Genomic DNA, 16,129 nt, shown 5'->3' with positions numbered 1-16,129 from the left:
GATATACAGTACAGTAGTTGTTGTAAAAAATGTCAGGTTGCAGTAAAGAAAGTACCAAATCCCAAAGCGTTTTGTTTTGATTTTCCCTAATATATTCTGTTTCGAAAGAAAAAGCCAAGGTGCCTCAATTTAGGTGCTGAAACTAGGAAATGGCTTCTTTGCTTGAAAGATTGCTTAAAAAACTTTTTTTTTTCGAAATGGTTGACAATAAAGTCACCTTTTTTAAATTAAGTCATAAATGACTGTTACGTGCTGCACCTCATAACTGTAAAAATAAATTAACTTTACCATTATATTTTTTAACCCAAATCTAAAAACTGTGTTCCCAATGAGCAGCTCCTATCTAATTATCATTAGCATTTCCACCTCCTTCAGTATTTGGGTTAGGGTTACACTGAACTGGAATTTAGTTGTTACAAACAAAACAAAATAAGCATAAGGAAATTGTGTTTCAGTCTTATATTTATATTGATCTTTTCACTCTTAGTAGTTGGTTCGTTGGTCCGTCACTATTTTCACTTAGTCACCACTGATGATGATGATGATGATGAGGTGTTTGGCCAATGTTAACCAGAACAGGATGACCTGTAATGTCATCTGTCTTTTACAGATCTCTTGAACCCATCAGATGAAGTATTGAGTCATTGCCTGCTCTGCGGTCGGCCAGTTGATAGCACATCCTGTAAGAGCCTCTCTCTCAATGTCCACAGTTGAGTTGTTGGAGCAGAAGAGCCACTATAGTAAGGCAGTGAGATTATAAATCAGCCAGACAATCATGCTGTTTCCGGTTTCATTTTGTCAACCAATTAGCTTGGTATTCACTTTTTCAATAGGAAATTAGTCAGTGAGCTGGACTACTGGTTAGTCACTCTTTTTGGTTTAAGTAAACAACAGAAGTTTTTAAATGGTTGTAAACTGGTTATATTCTGGGTATTTACATTATTTATATTCAGCAGTTCATTGAGTTTCTTCACATAAACACCTTGATGTTTAGAAATGGATAATCCAAAATACCGATTTCTTGAACTGCAAACGCGATGGTTTTACGTTAAGACTACTTCCTGATATCCTTTCTGTAATAAAGTCCTAAAGAGAATTAGTATGCAAGCCATTGCAGTCAATATGGGTGCTTCCTGCTTTTATTGTACAATAATCAATAGTACAGAAGCCACCATTCTACTATTATAGAAGCTCATGACTTCCAAAACAAAAGCCAGACTACAGTGTAGTGTCCGCACTCCTCTAAACTTGGGCCTTTCCCCTTTCAAAAAATTCCCCTTTTTGTTTTTTCGAGTCTGACAATTTCCCGTTTCCTTTCCGCTCAGCCCACACTCCAAATGTTTCACAAGCACTTCGATCAAAAGCACTGTGATAAAGAGCGACGGGGGGGGGGGGGGGAATGGAGAAGAGGGGGACATATATGATGAAGCTGTTAAAGCTTTATATAATGCTTTAATTCCTGCCCTGCCTTGATATGTTTGGGTCCATATGCACAACTATTTTCTGCATGGACACACTGTTCTGTATGTGAAGACATGGATCACTGTGCCAGGGTTTGATGCTTATATCTTGTCCCTGTGAGAGAGTCACACCGCACGCAGACCCCAAGGCCATTTTTACTCAACACGTATGTATTTTGTCTTCCATTTTCTCTGAAATGTTCCTGCTCCTTGTCTGTGTTGTGGATTATTTTGGCTTTCCAGGGGCTTATTTCTTGTTCATCATGTTCAAGCCCGTGGGATTTATCCTATCATGAAGGAATGAATGACCATTTTTTCCCCCAGCTTTTTTTGTTGCTGATACCATATCCAATTTTCCTGACAAAGTGGTTCATGGAGCTTGTGACAGTGACATGGTCTACAATGAGATGATTGTTTCACAAGATGTTTAGTGGCATGTGTTTTCTGTCAGTATATGATGATATTACACCATTACACCAGCTATTACTGTTGAACCATTCAATATGTCACATGTAACAACATTTCTTGTAATTGTATATATTTTTTTACAACATGACCAACACGACGCAGATGACGATGAACTAATCTTTTATTTCAAGGAAAATGTACGCTAGAGGGGGTAGGACCAGAAAGGTTTTTTTAAGCTTCTTCGTTATTCATTATTATAAGAAAAAATATATATATTATTGTTGTATGTTTTGCTTCTGACCTTTTCAATAAATTGACAAAAAAAACCTCTGCAGTATTAATCTAAATACCACTTCAAGCAAATTGTCCCTCATTTGACTGTGGGTCCAATAGGCAGATTTGAGGTCTCCAAAAGGTCCACAGACTCACTTCATGGACCATGAGCATAAAACTTGGATATCATTTGAAACTAAAATGTAAATGTGTCTTTCATGTGTTTGTTTGGTGCAGAATCGGGAGCTGCAGATCATGAGGAAGTTGGACCACTGCAACATAGTCCGCCTGCGCTACTTCTTCTACTCCAGTGGAGACAAGGTCAGTGGACGGTGTGTCTGAGGTTTGTCTCCGAGCTGCATAATTAATTGTTTTTAATAACACACAGGAGTTTGAGTCTCAACAAATGGAATATCTCTTTTTAAGTACTCACTTTTGATCACAGCACTTAAGTTTGCTTTGCTTTTAAATGTTTAAATTATTGAGCACTTCAATTAGACAAGTCAAATTGAGCCATTAGTATTCAGCCATAGTCTTTCACTTACCTGTGACTTTTCTGCCTCTTTTTGTTTATAGCGTGCCTTTGTTGCCTTGTTCATGTTCAACAAAGACTAAAGTTAATTATCTTTTTAAAGCTTTATTCACTTGAATGAATCTGGAGTCAACCCACATCCTCCTTAAACCACCAATTAAATCTCCTGATTCCAGGAAAGTTGAAATGCTAACTTGGACACATTTACTTTGTTGTTACCTAACGCCATTTTATCCGACGCCACACTCAAGTGCCCAATCAGTACTGCGCATGTGCGACTCTCAGCAGAGATGATATGGAAGTGACATGGCTTACTCCTTAGCTACTCGCATCATCCTCCCCTGAAAAAAACAATGGGTTTACATTCTTTAACCACTTTTTTCCACCACACCACGAAAGTGGGCAATGCTTACTATTAAACCCTGTCTTCCTATCAGCTTCACCATCAACTGCGTTATTCCTGGCCTTAATAAATCAAATTGGTACAAGTCGCCCTCTCTATCTGATTCTGTCCACCATTGGAGGAACCCTGGAGACTACAAGTCTGGACTATGTCATTCAACTAGCAGAGAATCATGTTTTAAACATAGACACCAACTTGGCAGACAAGCTGTTGGGACTATACCCATGACTCGGCAGTTAGGAATGCTCCCTTGCTGCTCACCTCCCGGGGCCAAGGAAAGCTGCGGGGGATTATAGAGGGAAGGTGACGATGAGGGTGGTTGGGAGGAGCGACGTTTGAGGGTTGGTTCCTGAGCACCTATTTGCCAGACCAGAGGGTGTTGGCTAATTATAGCCTCACCCAAACCCTCCCCTCCCTTCTGTAAGCTCCGCCCAGTTCCCCACCCCTCTCCCCGCTCACTGACCTCTGGGAATTGCAGCTACTTCTTGGTATGCTGACACAGTGACAGCGGAGAATGACCGTACACCTTCCCGATCTGACTTCCGCAATCACATGATTTTGTTATTTTGAATTGGCCAACTTATGTTTTTCGGTCGTTTTATACATTCACCTTTTAAACCGCCCGTACCCCCTTCTGTGTGTCCCGCTTTCATGTATCCATTTCTTCACCCTCCTCCTCTTACCATATCACTCCAGGCTAATTATGGAGACTGGCACCGTGTTGTTGGTATGGGGATTTACCACCCATTGAGATCGACTTAGAAAAGAGGGGGGGGGTGTAGGGCTGGAGAAGTAGGCAAAAGGTTATGTCCCCTAGAAAGGGAGGTTAGTGAAAGGATGCAAGGTTGCAGACAGCTTAATAGATAGATGACAGATTTGTAAAATAGCAGAGGGTGAGGCAGAGATAAGGTGAGGTCAGGTGTGTGGAGGTGTAGTTGATGAAGGGGGGGGGGGGGGTCATGCTGAGTGCAGCTGTGAGGCAGGGGCTGCTACTGGAGCTGCCAGCATGTGAACAGGTAGTCTTATGTAACTGTTGGCATGTGGCTTGCTCACACAGTGGGCTTTTGCTTTTACCCTTTAACCCTTTGTTAAATACTGTTCAAACACAAGGCCACATGTCCTAACAGCGTAGGCAGCTATAGGCAACCAGCAGTTGGACTTTTACCTCTTCAAAAATATGCACTCGAAAGTATAGTGGATGCTGGTGTGGACAGAATAGTTATATTGGTTCTGAGGCTTCAGGCAAAATTACTCAAGCTGCTACATTAACATGAACATATGTTAATAGGCAGACTTTGGTTGAAACACATTGGTTTTGGGTAATGAGCCGGGACTGGTGTGTAGTCGCAGATCCACAGGATTCACTAAGTGAGAGTTTATTTCGTAGCCCCTTCCCGACAAAAATCAGGCTTTGGCCGCAGCACACATTCATTTATCAGATCCGTGAACTGTTTTCACAAAGTATGGATCATTTATTCAGTTCTTTACCATTTATCATATAGATGAATGCATTAGTGTCTTACAGAATGATATGCATTTGTAACATACCCAGCAAGCCCAGACTCACAATATACGCTACAAGAGTTGAAACTAGCATATTCAAGATTGGTGTATCACTCCACACATTTCAATCTGGTTTTACACAATGTAGCATGGTGATTGTTGTGATAGATAGCATACACAGTTGTTCAGGTGCAAGCAGTTTTCCCCAGCAAATTAAAGGCTGAATTATTTAGCCAGGGAATGAACAAGGAGCCAATGTGAGCATCGCCTGGCTAACCATCTGGGAACAAGCTAAGGAAGTGGCTTTGTAGTGAGGCAGGAAGTGAGTCATCACTGTTGCTAGGCTAAATATGGCTTTGATGGCACTAGCTGCTAGCGGGAGGCGGAGCAGGCCCTCTAGTCGTCACAAATGTTATCAATGGGAGCTAGTGGTGGGTGGGTGCACTCTCACACTCATCTACAGGAGAGACACACAGAGATGAGTAATAGAGGGGAGTGTAATACCAGTGACGGATGAGAGTGTGCATGAAGCTACCCGTGTCTGAGAACGGTTCTGGATGCTGCACATCATCACTGATATCTGCATCTGTTTGTGTGACCCTGTCTCTGAGTCCTCCCATCCTGCATTTCATTCAGTCTAATTGTCTGAGTGTGAGCGGGAGAGAGCAGTCAGCACAAAGCGGGGCATTGAGCTGACAGACGTGAACCACACAGTCTGTCTGGGAGCTCTTCACTGGCCTAGCATCACTCTTCGTGCTTTGCAGACTTGCCGAGAGCATAGTCAAGTGATACAGACTTTTAGTGCCCGAACAAATTGAAGAATAATTTAAATAATTAGAGTTGGAAGCTCCAAGTAGGGAATGAGTCCTTACCCCAAGTGAAGAAGTTCAAGTATCTCGGGGTCTTGTTCTCAAGTGAGGGAACAATGGAGCGTGAGATGGGTCGGAGAATCGGAGCAGCGGGAGCGGTACTGCAGTCGCTTTACCGCACCGTTGTGACGAAAAGGGAGCTGAGCCAGAAGGCAAAGCTCTCTGTCTACCGGGCCATTTTCGTTCCTACCCTCACCTATGGTCATGAAGGATGGGTCATGAGCGAAAGAACGAGATCGCGGATACAAGCGGCCGAGATGGGTTTTCTCCGCAGGGTGGCTGGCGTCTCCCTTAGGGATAAGGTGAGAAGCTCGGTCATCCGGGAGGGACTCGGAGTTGAACCGCTCCTCCTTCGCGTCGAAAGGAGCCAGTTGAGGTGGTTCGGGCACCTAGTTAGGATGCCACCTGGGCGCCTCCCTAGGGAGGTGTTCCAGGCACGTCCAGCTGGGAAGAGACCAAGGGGTAGACCTAGGACCAGGTGGAGGGATTATATCTCTTCGCTGGCCTGGGAGCGCCTTGGGATCCCCCAGTCAGAGCTGGTTGATGTGGCCAGGGAAAAGAAAGTTTGGGGCTCTCTGCTGGAACTGCTACCTCCGCGACCCGACCACGGATAAGCGGGAGAAGATGGATGGATGGAGTTGGAAGCCCTGTCATACACAGGAGTGTGTTGGGTTAACAGTGGTCACATGAGGCAGGAGCTCTCTAGTGCTATTCCCTCAAACTCAGTAACACATTAGTTACAGATATGTTTCTTTGTGCCAGAATGACTCAAAGCTAATGACCTCTCCTGGCTATAGAGCAGTGATACAAAAGGTTGTGGGCAATTGTGTAATATTCTCTACCGAAAGTACTCGACAAATGTCCTATTTACTACTGTTGAATTAATAACCGCAGTGCCCAGCTGTTTTATAACATTAATTTAAAAAATAAACATCTAGTTGTAAGCCTTTTAAAGAAATGTATAAAATGTTCCTACTGTCTCTTGTATGAGAAAATGGACGGGAAGGACCAATGGGAGGTCAGTATTTGGTATTTAAATTGGTTTTGTTGACAGAAGATAATGTCTATTATGATGCAAGACACTGTATTGAGGGAGTGTCTAAAGGCACTCATTCTGGTGATTAAATCGTCCAAAAACTCTTCTGTTCTTATAGTGCGTTCAATCAGGATGAGAAGTGACATCACATATCGCGATAACATATAAAGTTAAAGCACAAGACCCCAATGGCACAAATGCCGTGGCACCAAAGAAACGATCGACCCGATTGTTTTATCCTCATGGAAATAAGCCCCGCCTCCTCTCAGGCATCGTCTAGTTTAAGCGACGGGACTTAAACGCACCAGGTTGCTGCCTGTTGCTGCCCAGTTCTGTTTTAATCCCATCACACATCCCTTCATCTGAACACAGTGTGTTATCTGTCCCTACAAATAAACCATTGTATGAATGAGCTTTGAAGGAATGAAGTGTGATTGGACTTATCTCAAACAATGGATTCACAAGAAACACCTGATGATTCAAAGGAAAAAGAAAAGAATGATTGGTTGGAGAAGCCTCAGATACTGCATCCTTGAGAGTCGGTGCTCCAAGATCATGCAGAACCCCGCCCTCCAACACTGACCTCCCCCAACCAGGAAATGAGGAAATGATCTCATTGTCTGCGGCCACAGTTGGAGTCCGGGCCGTTATGACGCATGGCTGTGTGTGTGTGTGTCCTGCCCTCGGGGACGAGTCCTATACAATGGATCCCCAGTTAGGCTGTGAACAAACATCATCTCACAAACGGCTAGATTCAGAACACTGCAGACACAAAGAGAAACACATTTGCGCATTTTTAGGTCATGAATGGGATTTTATTTTGTATTGTTTCTATTCAAAATGTCTTGTAAGAAGGGGTATACTGAATGATGATTTAGAATTAGAATTTCACATCATAATAAATAAAGCCTTTTATTGCTGAAAATTTCAAACTATGAAATATGTTTTTAAATATGTTTTATACTAATCTCCTCTGTCTGCATGTTGTTGCTTCTCCAACAGAAAGATGAGGTGTATCTGAATTTGGTTCTGGATTACGTTCCTGAGACTGTCTACAGAGTGGCCCGACACTACAGCCGAGCCAAACAGACCCTGCCCATGGTTTATGTCAAGGTATATAAATGTGTGTGTGTGTGTGTGTGTGTGTGTGTCTGTTACTATCACGACAGGGAGTGGTATGCTCCACGCAGATGCATACATATTCGTCAGTACAGGAAATGTGGGATGAGTATTCACAAAAAGTAGCAAGAAATAATAAACATGTCGCCTGCTTTGATTTGAAATGTCGTGGTACTTTAAAAAGAGTTAATGGCTAAACATATTTGGCATTAACGACCTTTGAATCAGTTTAGTATACATACATCGCCCATATCACCAGTCTCTGATTGAATCGAAGGAAAGAAAGACTCCCTTGCAGTGGCAGAAATGTTCCTTGTAATCTCTAAAGAGCCACGTTATCAAAGTTCAGCAGTTGTACTTGACCGGGCTGAAATGAGTGCTTGTTTCCACACTTTAACCCTGTTGTAAAAACTGAGCTTGCTGTGTGTGTTGCTGTAACCCGTGTGTGTGTTTCTGTTTCTGTGTGCAGTTGTACATGTACCAGCTGTTCAGGAGCCTGGCCTACATCCATTCGTTTGGGATCTGTCATCGGGACATCAAGCCCCAAAATCTGCTGCTGGATCCAGAGACCGCTGTGCTCAAGCTCTGCGACTTTGGCAGGTGAGACTCAGAAACCGGTGTTTGAGTTTAAAAGGAATAGTCAGAGGTTTTTAGAAATGAGCTTATTACCTCTTGCGGAGAGTATGGTTCTATAGCCCCAGCGGGTTAGCTTAGCATAAAGACTTGAAACAGTAGAAAGCTAACGTGGCTGTGTCTAAAGGATTACACACTAAACCGTAGCATCTCTAATGCTCAATACGTATCACATTATACAGTATTTAGTTTCTACCTGGAGTCATTGCTTTAGGCCTCCCCCGTAACACTGCTACATGTTACCTTTTTTTGCTTCATTTCTTTGTACAGATGAAACAACCAAGACATATTTAGTGTTATCCAGCTCCCGAGGTGCTGAAAGGTTCATTTATTTACCTTTTTGGATAGAAAAGAAAACTGCTTTTACCTGAGTTTACAGTCTTCTTTGCTAAGCTGTAGAGATGTATCACACAGAAATGGAAGTGGTATCGTTCTTCTCATCTTGAGTTTGGTTTCTACCCTGAAGCTTATAAATGGGGAAAAATCTTTGTTCTCAATTTGAGCAATTAACTGAAAATGTTACCTGAGGCTTTTCTCTTGGGTCATATACCCAATAACGTGCTTTGACTTTGTGTGCAGTGCCAAGCAGCTGGTCCGCGGGGAGCCTAATGTGTCCTACATCTGCTCTCGCTACTATCGAGCACCTGAGCTCATCTTCGGTGCCACTGACTACACCTCCAGCATAGGTAAGCTCACTCCAGCTGCCAAAGGAAACACGTTAACCGTTAAGCCACTTAATAAACCTAAAGAGACACTTCACCTTTAGGAAAAATGACATATTTTACTTTGACCTGCTTTTCATAAAGATTGGTTTGGTGTGAGTTGATGATATCGGCCGAAGAGATGTCTGCCTTCTCTCGAATATTCATGTCGGGACTATTTTTCCACCAAACTACAACCACCAGACATTTTTGGCCAACTTAGCAAAGCCTTCCTGGTCCTGATTTCTAGAGAAAGAAATGAGCTGTTGAGTTTTTGAAATGTATTTAGATCACTAGTGTAATGCCATATAATTCAATCACATTTAAGTCTCTAAATATCCAACCCCTAGCAACTCACACCAAAACCATCTTGAAATACAAATATTATTTTGTTATGTTATTGTGTGGTGAATTTTCCCTGTAACCTCAGGCGATGTTGATGATTATATTAATACTACTACGATTCTTCTATGATTGTGAAGGATACATTGGTGTGGACAAAGAGAATGAAATACTATCAGATTGTATATGATATCAAATGTTATTATTTTATTTCCTTGGCTTGTATCTGACATCTCTCCTCTGTGTGACCTGCCTCCTCTCTAGATGTGTGGTCAGCTGGGTGCGTGCTAGCAGAGCTATTGCTAGGACAACCAATCTTCCCCGGTGACAGTGGAGTGGATCAGTTGGTTGAAATTATAAAGGTGATGACTCGGGTTGACACACAGGATGTATAAGTCCTCATAAACGATACTCAGATGATATATGACTCTAAGAGGTCTTGTTCGAGTGATGAAAATGTGTGATATTTTTGAATTCCAGTTGATGACGTATCGTTCCTGTTCTTGTCTGTCCTGTCCTCTCCAGGTTCTCGGCACCCCGACCCGAGAGCAGATCCGGGAGATGAACCCCAACTACACTGAGTTCAAGTTCCCCCAGATTAAGGCACATCCTTGGACTAAGGTGAGTCAACAGGTACAGGAGCCCTTTTACTTCTCTAAGATCCACAGCTTGTCTCCATGCTTGTGTCTCCCATCATACCTGCATGCTATCCTTCCTCCATCTTTATCACATCCTCCCAGCAGAGCCGCATGAAGCCTCAAAAGCTGCTCTGAGCTTACAGACTCTGTGAAGAGTGACGGATAACACACAGGCTAAATACTCAACCTTACACAGTCGTCATAAAGCTCTATTGAAATAGTTTTATTTTGCATGCAAAGCTTTTTATCTGAGGGCTGCTTGCTCGTTTGTATTCTTGCTCCTTTTTGATTAAGGTATTAATTATTGGTACAGGGTATTTTTAAGCGGTCGTGGATTAACAAAATGCCACATCATGCTTTAAAATGCGTTAAAATCCTGGTTTAAATGATACGTTTTTGGTCAATATTTCAAGTTAAATGCAGGTACAGTAATTGCCAAATAAACATTATGTAAAGTATTTAGCCGATGCTTTTGACTGTCAGTTAAACATGCTTTCAAATTGGCTCAACAGTCCTGACTTTGCTCTGCTGTATCTGTTAGTTTATTAAAGACAGATTGAGCCGGCACCACCAGAATATCCCCTTAGTTCTCCACTTCCTGCCTCCATCTGGTGAAGATAGCACAGGTGTGATAAACCAGAGGGACATGTTCTCTTCCTGGCTCCCCCTCAACAGTCCCACCCTCAGCTCCTGCATTGGATAAAAAAAAAAAAGCCATCCAATCAGCAGCAGCGTCAGCAGGTCCTCCTGTGAGACTCTGAGGCGCCCCGCTGTGGTCGCTCTCTGCAACTGCACTCTGTCACTGAGACTGTTCACTGCTGCAGCGCTCAGTCCTTCAGTGACAGTCGTACCCCTACACACTAACCTCTACATTAAAGTAGAGCAGGCTTCATCATTTACACTAAATATGACGCCCATGTCTATAATGCATTATGAACGTATTAAAAATGCGTTGTAATCTGCTTATAGCGCTATATAAATAACATTTATATTTATATTGACACATGATTTCTAAAAATACTCAATGACAATGGCTTTTAGAGTCAATTCTCATAGTGTTTTAAACTTGTAACTCATTTATTGCAAGGATCATAGTGTATTATAATTTCAAGTTGTAATGGATGTAAAACATTAGAATCTCATTATAATGCCATTAATGTTAGTAAAGACATTCCTGAGTTATAGGCAGATATGATGCATAATAAGCTGGCTTGTTATAGGTGTAAGTGCTCATGGTTTGTTTTAAGTCAATTCAAATATAATATATATAATAGATCATTAAATCTAAAATGTCAGTTAGTGACAAACTATTTGAGGTATCGCAATTACATGACATTTTCTTTTATCAATACGTTTATTGATTTTCAGCATTAAAAAAAAATCACATACATAGGACGAAGACATAGAGCCCAAACTACAACATAGAGACAACTACATTACTTTACATTAAAGAAAAATAACAACATTAAATTCAATTGGTACAACAAGGGCACTTTAATACATTGGCAACCATCCAGTCTTCCAGCAATATGACCGTATTTCTGCACAGGCTATCACAGTGCAGATTACATGACATTTTAAAGTAATTGTAAAATGCTTTATATAAAATGTGTTGTGATTATTGTAAAAGAGCTGCTTGTTATAACTATAATAATATAGTGCTGTTACTTCAAAGCATTTTAAGAATGTTCAAAATGCATTTTAGATCTGAGAGTCATAGAAAGTGCTTTCATTTGTTTGCATTAGTCCATTTAGTGTCTTTGTGTGTATGTGATGTCTTCAGTATTCTCCTTGAGAGCAGACTTCCCGTGTCCCTGCTGACAGCCGTGTTGGTGTCTAACTGTTGTTCAGGTGTTCCGGCCGCGCACGCCTCCCGAGGCCATCGCCCTGTGCTCTCGCCTGCTGGAGTACACCCCCACCGCCCGCCTCACCCCTCTAGAGGCCTGCGCCCACTCTTTCTTTGACGAGCTGCGCGACCCCAACGTCAAACTGCCCAACGGGAGAGAGAAGCCCTCCCTCTTCAATTTCACCACCCAGGGTACATGCACACGCACGGACGTTCTGTTGCTCAGCACAAAAGACAAAATAAACCAGCAGATATTACATTTGGAAACAAAACTAATCCAGAACATTTGCTTCAATAAATGACTTACAATTTATTGATTCATTGATTTACCTTCTTTTAAGGATTACAAGTGTTTTCAGAAGTTTGAATTTGTATTGTTAAACACTACGATTAAGTGTATTTCATTTGTCTCTTTTTCCATGAAAAGGTGTTCTCGTACTGTGCCATCAGTTTTCATTCATAGATAAGCACAACTATTAGTACCTTTTTTAAAACACGTTTCCATCGATGGCTTCCATGCTTTATGCTATTTTTAAAACATGACCTGGCATCTTTTTTTTCAGAGTTATCCAGTAATCCCTCTCTGGCCTCCATACTCATCCCAGCCCACGCCCGCAGCCAGGCAGCCGCCTCCACCCCCACCAACACCTCTGCCACCACAGGTTAGACGCTTCCTCTGGCACTATACTTTGTATCTATTAGAAGTACTGGCGCTAATGTTACTCCTACTTAAAGTTCTGTCGACTTGCTATAAATTGTGTTTTAAAAAGCACTGTGGGCACTAAACTCTGCTGTGCAGGCGGACTGCTTGGATTTACACTTGGGTGTCAAAATAACCTTTAATTGTGTGTCAATTAGCAGCTTCAGTTTGGTGCTAAGGATATTGCTCAGAACATTTAAAACATACAATAAATTACGCGCAATAAAATAAATAATGTAAATATTATAAACCATACTTATTTCAATTGTTTCTTTACAATACAAGTATTAGTTTGACTGTAGATCTGCTCCTCTCCTCAGATGGCAGCAGCACAGAGCGAGGCCCCAGCACCACCACCGCCTCCGCCTCGGCCTCCAACTCAACCTCCTGAGCCCTCAGACGCCCCGGCCTCAGCCCCCGCCCTCGGCCTCTCCACCGCCCCGGCCAGGGCGTGATCTCCGCTCAGCTCCGCCCCGCTCTCCCCCCCGATAGCAGCGGAGCGATGCTGACGCAGTCCGGGTTCAACAGCTAGCCCACAGCCCCATGCCTAAACCACAAACCAAGCCCCCCTAATCCCTGATCTTTTGTCCCTGACTGGCCCTTCATCCAGCTGTTTGAACTCTACTCCATCCTCCCTCAAAGACGTCTCTCCGTGCCCTCTCGACGGGGAAGCAAAGCGCAGGGCCAGAGGTGTTAACGACTGTACTCTTGTTAAAGTACACTGTACATGTATACACAATGCTAGCCTGCTAATGTTTGTAAGAGGACAATCTGTAGAAAAAGTCCTAAGCTGTTCCCCCTCTCCGGCCTTCCCCCTTCGTCCTCCTCGTCCCATTTTTCTGCATCCTTTGACCTCTGACCCCGATGTGTCCCCTGGCCGACCCCCCCCTTGGTTCCTCCTGTAGTGCATGGCCTGAGTATGGTTAGGATCTCCCGGGGGTTTCCACACCCTCTCACTTCTCAACTCCACTTCTGCAGACAAGGCATGAGGCTCACGCACGGGTATACACTCGCACACACTCGCACACACTCGCACACACTCGCACACACACACACACACACACACACACACACACACACACACACACACACACACACACACACACACACACACACACACACACACACACACACACACACACACACACACACACACACACACGGGTGCATGATGATCCTGATGTATGTGGAAAGACGCAGTCCACCTGCGGGGGTAACGTTTGGACAGGTTTTTTTTATCGTTTTTTTTCCGTTGCCTAGGGTTGTTTTTAAATGGTCTGAAAAGCTGTTTTACGCGACCTTATTTTAAATTGTTTTGTACTCCTGGGCAGATGTTTTTGGATTGCCATGTGCGATGGATGTGACATGTATCTGGTCCTGTGTGCTTGTATAATATATACATACAAAACAAACTTGCATACATACACAGTTTATATATTACTTTTCCTTATGTATAAAAAGTATATATAGATATATGTATATTAACTACAATGGTTCAGAAATCATTTATGGTGAGCTCATATCTGGCAGAGCAGTGGCAATATTTGCTGCTGCCTAAAGACAATAGACCTAGATGAGGTGGTGTTTTGTTTTCTTTGCTGGAGTGTTGTTAGATTCCAGCTGTCTGCCCTGTGTCGTCTGTATTAAGGCTGTCGATGGATTTAGGGCATTGCTCTATTCCTTGTCTTTGTACCGACTGTCTGTAACAGTGTTTCTGTCACAGTGCAGTTTCTAGACGAACATCTTCCCCCCCCCCGTCCTTTTTCTCTCAGTCTCTGTGAAAAATTCACGGTGTTTCTCATCACTCTTCTTTCTGGTGTCGGTCCCCTCACCTCTGACTGTCTCCTGTTCTGTGACCACTGACTGAAGTGTTAGCCTTCTCCCCCCCCCCCCGCCGCACATAGAGCCCCTCGGTACAGTCTGTCCAAGCGTCTTATTTACAGACAATACTCACTACATTTAAAAAAAGAAGAAAAAAAAAAGAAAAAGAAAGAAAAGCAGAATTTGTATATACAGTATAAATGCTCCTCACCAAAATTCTGATTTTTTTTATGTTTATTCTTTTTTGTTCATGTTGTGTTCAAGGTATGTATGTATGCAGACCCATGTACTGTTTATGAGCAAAAACAAAGATGATAAAAGGTAGGGAAAGAAGAAATGAAAGGAAAAAAAGCTAAAAAAAATGAATCAGGGCAAAACTGATGTTTATGGATATTGTAGATGATGATGATCAGCTTTATCCAGCCATATGTTCAATCTTACCTGTACAGTACAGTAGATGACAGCTGTATTATTGTAACACCAACTAGTCATGTATAGTGTAACTATAGTTTGGAGTGCCTTTGCTTTCATACATCTTCGCCTTGTTTCCCCTCTCACCCGCCTCCCCCTTCCATCACCCACTCCCCCCCCCCCCCTGACTTGGACTCTCCCTTTGGTGCTGTTGAATGTCCTGCAACACACACACACACACACACACACACACACACACACACACACACTCACTCTCTCTCTCCCACTTGATTTTCAGTCCCCCTCCACTCGCACCTCTTCCCATTTTTCATTGCACACTTAATGTAATATACAGACATTGTTAATTATTGTAAGGATTATTTTTTTCCTTAACTGAAGATACGAGTAGTGTTTATTTTAATAGATGTTTTATCTTGGACACACACACAGCACAAACTTGTATACCACAGTCCTGGCACAGGCTCCGGGGCTTGAAGTGGGTTTGGGGGATGGCAGCGGGGGTTAAAAAAGGCCTCGTATACTGTAGTCAATACAGTATAGTTTCTGTGTAACTCAACAGTGTTGGTTCTGTTACCAAAAGCCAAACTAAGATGTAGTTGTGATGAGGCAGTTATGTACGGACTCTGTCTCCTGGATCTTTTTTTGTCCTTTTTGCTTGTTCTCCTTCCTGTCTGCGCACTTCAGTAGCACCTAAGGCATCGAGTCATGTAGCCTCTCTCCTGTCTCCTGCTTGCTGTAATTTTGCATTCATGAACGTGTTGCTCCCCTCCACAAGAAAGATTGAACACCTCACCCTACCCCCTAACTCCAGTTCAATAAAAACACCACAAAGGTTACCAAAAAATAAGTGTATATACTAGTGTAAAATATTATGCTGGCATATACACACGTTTAACATGTTAACTGGGTTTAAAGAAAAAGAGTACCACACAACATCCTGTATAACAGTACTACTACTTGAATGCCTCCGTTTGTGACTGAAACTTTGATTTCATTTTTTTGTTTTGTTCTGTGAAGGTATGCTAAATGTGCACCTCTGTAAATATTCCCTCTGCGTGCTCTGAGGAATAGTTCCCTGGTACTGTAATTTGCATTAAATAAAGAGTAGGATAGCCTGGAAATGATCAACATCTTTGTCTGCTCCATGTTCTTTGAGTAAGAGTGTGGTAAATGTGTATAACCTCCTGGTCAGTGTCTTGGTGGTAAATGTTCCTGAGACTTGCATCGCATCGCTAAACATTTTATTGGAACGAAGAACTTAATTTGATAAAAGATAACAATTCTCTCCCTCTACTCTCAACACTAGTTTACGAGATGATGGCTTCAGCATGTTCACATTTGCGTTTCCCGCTAGCATGTCTTAAAAAGTGCAACAATGATTATATAAGTTGAACTCTGAAATAAAAACACTGT

The 16,129-nt window shown here is 42.5% G+C and overlaps 1 protein-coding gene across 3 annotated transcripts in view; it reads left to right on the top strand.

The window, feature by feature from the left end:
* gsk3ba (glycogen synthase kinase 3 beta-a) overlaps window positions 1-15,844 on the top strand; it is a 35,413-nt gene extending 19,569 nt beyond the window's left edge. Inside the window, exons 3-11 of one of the 3 annotated variants that reach the window (XM_079662746.1) lie at window positions 2,379-2,462; window positions 7,487-7,597; window positions 8,073-8,203; window positions 8,816-8,922; window positions 9,544-9,641; window positions 9,805-9,900; window positions 11,769-11,955; window positions 12,327-12,425; window positions 12,784-15,844. In XM_079662746.1, coding sequence (XP_079518872.1) covers window positions 2,379-2,462; window positions 7,487-7,597; window positions 8,073-8,203; window positions 8,816-8,922; window positions 9,544-9,641; window positions 9,805-9,900; window positions 11,769-11,955; window positions 12,327-12,425; window positions 12,784-12,854 — 984 coding nt within the window. In that variant the 3' untranslated portion in view covers window positions 12,855-15,844. Of the gene's footprint in view, window positions 1-2,378; window positions 2,463-7,486; window positions 7,598-8,072; window positions 8,204-8,815; window positions 8,923-9,543; window positions 9,642-9,804; window positions 9,913-11,768; window positions 11,956-12,190; window positions 12,426-12,783 lie in introns of those variants that run through there. The other 2 variants (XM_079662745.1, XM_079662747.1) reach the window with 2 other exon arrangements.
* The last annotated feature ends 285 nt before the right edge of the window (window positions 15,845-16,129 follow it).

Source organism: Notothenia rossii (assembly GCF_949606895.1).
Source record: "Notothenia rossii genome assembly, chromosome: 2".
Taxonomy (NCBI): domain Eukaryota; kingdom Metazoa; phylum Chordata; class Actinopteri; order Perciformes; family Nototheniidae; genus Notothenia; species Notothenia rossii.
The sequence above is the reverse complement of the archived record's forward strand: the minus strand, read 5'-3'. Positions and strand labels throughout refer to the sequence as shown.